The 5,072-nt window shown below is 45.9% G+C and overlaps 1 protein-coding gene across 1 annotated transcript; it reads right to left on the reverse strand.

Annotated features, from left to right (window-relative positions):
- Nucleotides 1-682: 682 nt before the first annotated feature.
- LOC6736342 (cohesin subunit SA-2) lies at nucleotides 683-4,126 on the reverse strand. The gene is made up of 6 exons (XM_016170503.3): nucleotides 3,824-4,126; nucleotides 3,446-3,773; nucleotides 3,191-3,389; nucleotides 1,603-3,125; nucleotides 1,250-1,537; nucleotides 683-1,190 (listed from the first exon to the last, which is right to left on the reverse strand). The coding sequence occupies exons 1-6, from the start codon at nucleotides 3,994-3,996 to the stop codon at nucleotides 687-689; spliced, it is 3,015 nt and encodes a 1,004-aa protein (XP_016029812.1). The 5' UTR covers nucleotides 3,997-4,126; the 3' UTR covers nucleotides 683-686.
- Between the last annotated feature and the right edge of the window lie 946 nt (nucleotides 4,127-5,072).

A 5,072-nucleotide genomic window follows, 5' to 3' on the forward strand; every position in this document is an offset into this window, starting at 1 on the left:
CGAAGGTTTCCTGACCCGAAATCGGATACTCGGCGACCACTTGGCATGTGCCAAGGAAATGGACAAACGGCCAGCACTTGAAAACCAAAACCAGAAGTGACCCAATATCCACTTGAATTTCACTGCGTTTAGTTTCGTTTCCCGAAATTTTAGCGCCCACCTTGAGGGCCCCGGATTCGGAGCCGGAGTCGGATTCGATTCCCTGCCCTCCATCTCCATCCACATTTCGGGGTGTCAAAGGCCGTGTTAGCTCGTGCAGCCTTTGACATGAGAGCCCGGAGAACCCACAAAGTTGCGAGTCAATTTGTCAGCGAGCGGGCATTGAAATTGAAAATTGCCGAGCAGCCTGCACTTCGAATTGAATGGGACGTGGGACTTTGGAAATTCGATACCACAGCTGCCGAATGAATGCAGCCTGCAGATACAAGATACTGGGCGTTATTACGCAACCTTTTGTGGCCATTTGAAGGAAAGGTGGCACTGCAGCAGGAAAAGCTTTGCCAAATGCTGCCGGCGAAATAGAGATGGAAACTGCATACCGAAAATGGCAAACAGGATGAACCCACAATTGCAAACGTATGAGAAGTAAACTCCATTGAAACCAATAAAACAAACGACTCCAAATCTTTAAAAAGAGTTATATATATACATTATATATTATATAGATACATATAACATCCTGCAAGTTAAGTTTTTATTTTTCGAGGACTCAAGGCGTTTCGATATTTCTTCAAATGTGCTATATCATTTCTGTTGCATGCAGGTAATACTAGCTGCTCATAGTGCTCGAAAAAATCTAGAATGCTACTCTTGTCCTGGACCAGAAGGAGCGGAGCAAACACCTTGAGGACACGCAGGAAAGGTAACTTCTTAGTGGCCTCCGCAGGTTGTTTCTGAGCCGATTCAAAGACGAACATAATGCCAGATCTGTGAAAAACGATCACGCACTCGCGATGCTCCACGGGATGGGAAATCAGTATTTTTGCCAAACGATTGGCCACCGCCATTAGCTCGGAGAACTCTGCTGGCTTCAAAGCTCTTTGTTCAGCTGCTTTACGAGTGTCATCCGGGAATGACTTAGCGTAAAGCAGCAGGCATGTGTGCAACATGGTCATGGCGAAGTGAATGGGATTTCGTTGAAGTGCGAGTTCCATGGAGCATCTCAAGACGTCGCCGAAGGGAGCGTGGTACTGAAAACGAAAGATAGCTTTAATGAAATGCCCTTTGCAGAGTCTTTCTACTTGCCAACCTTTACGTAATACTCATAGAACTTTGAGGCTCTCATTGTGGGCACAACACCTAGGCACACCACTTTCAGGTAGCTGGTGAGGATGGAACGAATCCTCTGCAGCTGTTCCGCGTTAGTTTCTTGCATAAGATCCGAAGGACTGAGCTCAAGGAAGTGTTCCATGAGGAAGCCCTCCAGAATATCCACCTCATTACCAGACGGTGCGTGCGCCACTGAACATATCGAGGGATTCGAACTTCCACAGAGGTTTCCATGCAACACAAACAGATCGCAAATATATGAAAAGCCCTGGAAATAAACAAACGATCATAACAAGTCAGTGGCGATGGTACTCTCAATCAACATTCACTCACATGATATGCAAGGGGCTCGGTGCTGCTCTTGCCAACCAAAGAAAAGGTCACATATAGGTAGTCTTCCAGGTTCTGATGCAGAACAGCGCAGTACTCATCCATGTCCACGTTGTTAAGGGCCATTCCCTCTAAGTTTTCCATGTCCCAGCATAGGCAGCAGAAACATGCCTTCAGATAGAGTGAGAATGCCTCCGGCGGAAGGTCATCGCCGTTCGGCAACCTGCGCTGCCTAAGGAACATCTTTAGGCTGAAGAGAAGCGGCTCCGTCAAGTCCCATTCACTGAGATTGAAATGCCCGCTTAGGACTGTAACTAATCTCAGAGTGGCCAGCAGTCTGTTGGCCCCGTTTTGGGTACTTTTTGATGGGCTCGGGTCCTGGGTCCTTTGCCAGGCCATCTTGTAGTTGGTCACCGCGCCGTTGAGCAATTGCTTAGTAAGCGAGTTCGGGATCATGCGGTTTAGAAACGCCAGAGTTTGCACTGTGCTTTCCAGCACAGAGGTGCTTGTCTGGCCGAATATTATGAGCTCGAAATGCTCAACCAGTTCATTAAACTGCCCCATTCTATTCCCCTCATGGTAGTACTCGAAGCAGAAGTATTTCGGCAGTTCCAGAAGTCTTTCTGTATCTTCCAAACTGTTGGCGTACGTTCGAAGAAGTTCGGGCAGAACGGGTGCCAGCCAATTGGTGGCCTGGCGCCCAAGAGAGGGCCTCGGCTCCCTTCTCAGATCCTTGGTATATCTTCCGGGCGGTATCTCGCCAGTGGTGGCCTGCTTCACTCCTGCTAAGAGGATTGCAATCAATGAGGAGCAATAAATATCGCTAAGTTCGTGGGATTTAGGATTCTCCAGCAGCAGCGCTATCATGGGCTTCCAGTCCAGAACCAATTCACAGTTGTCTATAAAGGAGTCCACCAAATAGTCAGCCTGTTCGTGTCCACTATCAACGAATAACTGCAGAAGATGCTGTATTCTTTGGCAAAATGATTCGCCTTCCAACCCGTTTCTGCGCAGTATAAACAGATCTGCCGCTGCTTGAGCCAATCCCCGATTTGCGGCCATTATTAGCTGCTCCAGCACCCGGCAATCGTCGTCACTTAGAATTTCTGCGGAAAGTACGTAGAAATGGGTAAGGAACTGTACGGACTTCTCAGCTATTGCATCCTCCTTGCCCACGCAACATTCGACTAAGATCTCCCGGAATTCAGTGGTTAATGCCAAACTCTGCGAAAGAAGGCCATCGATGCGGCACAGAACTGAAATATTATCCAAGCTGCACTGAATCACGTCACCACAGCCATCATTCAAAGCTTCGTAGAAAATACGGAGGCTAGTTGGCTGTAGATAGCAATGCGGATATCTGGCGAACCACTGGCCAAGTTCGGAGATGCAGAGGAGCCGTATGTCGTTCACTACGTCCCGGCTACGAACTGCAAACATGCTGTTGAACATCCGCATCCACACGGTCATCGCCATTTCATCGTTTAAGGATTTCAGATCGCTTAATATGGTCATTATTTTCAAACCTAGAAATTCAAAAGGACATATTATTTGCACGTTAAGTTAATATATATTAGTTTTGGTTTCTCACCTATCATGGTGCCGGTGTGGCGAAAAGTACGAATACTAGACTCCGAGCAGGCCATCACAAAACTCGTGAACTGGTCCAGAAACAATCGGTAAGAGTCAGAGGGAAATTCACTGGCGACCATCAGCAGAGCATTCAAAAAGCTGCCCACCCGATTCACAAAGGCGTCGGCGGGCTTTCTAGTCAGAGGATATATGTAGGTCTGAAAGTGGGGAATGTAAAAATGGTATCCTCATAACGTTGATTTACCCCACTTACATTGGATAAATGCGATGAGCTGTTGGAGAGGATGTCACTGTAGCTGAACGGCAGTGAAGTATCCTCTGGAATCTGGTAATGACTTCCACTGGCCTCCACCACAAACTGCAGCAGAGAAACCAAGGCTGCTGTGGGGCTGTCCAAGTAAAATTCACCCCAACCTTTGGCCACACTCTCAATAGGGCAATTTTGGCCAATACGGCTATTTGAAAAACCTAATCGTTTTCTGGGCAGGATCATTTGCAGCAACGACATCTTCGTAGCGTGCTCCTCGATAGCATCACCGGCTGTCCCATCGCCACACACTGGCTCATAATTTTGGGCATTGCTAAATTTTTCACTTCAATGACTTGCAACAGTTCTCGACTTTTGACTTACCTGGACTCTTCACGTGTCTCAAACACGACAGCGTCTTCAAAGGATATATCACTCATTTTCACGCACAAATTAAAGGAGTAAAAATATGCTAGCACGTTCGCGTGGCTCACAATTCGGAAAAAGGAAACTTGGTGCTGCCAACTTCGCCAATCAAGTGACACAAAATGAACCATGAACCAATGAACCGCTGAACTTTTGACGTTTGAGGTTACATTCAGGGTTGCAATTCAAAAAATTAAACTTAAAAATCATAAAACCTAACTGAAAAATCAAAAGATACATCAAAAGATGTGCCAATTCAGTTTTTCAATTTTAACCATATAGATTGTAAATTCAGATATAGTTTCTTAAACATCAATTTTTTTAATTTTTACAAAATTACATTTTTTTGACATTGGCCTGTAGTGTTGGGACACAAATAAATTAAAAACAGGATGTCAACATCTTACTCAGCTGTGAGGGGAATTTTCCAGTAAACTCGAAATAATTTGTACAACCCAAGGAAAAACTTGTTAAATTTCTAGCCTGCTTGCAGTTTTCCCACAACCACCGCAAAATAATGAAATCCGGGGCAAATAAAGCCGCCGAGATTCCCATACTTGGATCGAGATCAGGTCAGGTAGCCGATCTTCGAGGGCACAAAACAATTAGCCTGGCCCACAGAACGATACACAAACACTGGGCAAATTGGGCAGCCACTTGCTCGACCTCAAAGCGAAAGCGCCGCCAATTGAAACGGACTAACAAGGACCTCATAATCATGCCCATGCCCATCTGATCCGTTCCGTTCCGATCCGAGCCAGAAATAAACACAAATATTGACGTTGCCTATCGCACGCGATCTCCGCTCCTCCCCACAAATATACTCATGTATATATGCCGAAAGATCAGAGATCAGAGGACCCGACCGCTGACCAATTCGGAATGACTTGGCAAGTTGGCAACTCGGAATTATTTCAATCTGCGCTGATGACGCGGCTCCTTTTGGGCGGTGGCACGATAAAAAGCTGGCGATAAAGTGCCTGATCCTCAGATGTTTAAGTGGGAATATACCCTGTAAGTCTTAATATGCCTAGTTTATATAATAATAGTTAACATAACGTTTTGCACAACCTTAAAAGCTTGCCATATACACCCAAAAAGCGATTAAGCATGTGAAACTAATGGAAACACTTTAGTCTACCCCCTAGAAATCCAACTTGTTTTGGCCAAAAAGCTGGGCATTCCTGGAATTTCAAATCCGCCCAAA

The sequence above is a fragment of the Drosophila simulans genome, chromosome 3L (assembly GCF_016746395.2).
Source record: "Drosophila simulans strain w501 chromosome 3L, Prin_Dsim_3.1, whole genome shotgun sequence".
NCBI classification, from domain to species: domain Eukaryota; kingdom Metazoa; phylum Arthropoda; class Insecta; order Diptera; family Drosophilidae; genus Drosophila; species Drosophila simulans.

What these genes read in the sequence shown, in the direction of transcription:
- LOC6736342 (XM_016170503.3), bottom strand. Translation starts at nt 3,996, where the DNA reads ATGGTTCATTTTGTGTCACTTGATTGGCGAAGTTGGCAGCACCAAGTT. An exon ending in GAGACACGTGAAGAGTCCAG is followed by an intron (nt 3,774 to 3,823) that starts GTAAGTCAAAAG and finishes TGAAAAATTTAG; the next exon opens with CAATGCCCAAAATTATGAGC. An exon ending in CCACACCGGCACCATGATAG is followed by an intron (nt 3,126 to 3,190) that starts GTGAGAAACCAA and finishes TTGAATTTCTAG; the next exon opens with GTTTGAAAATAATGACCATA.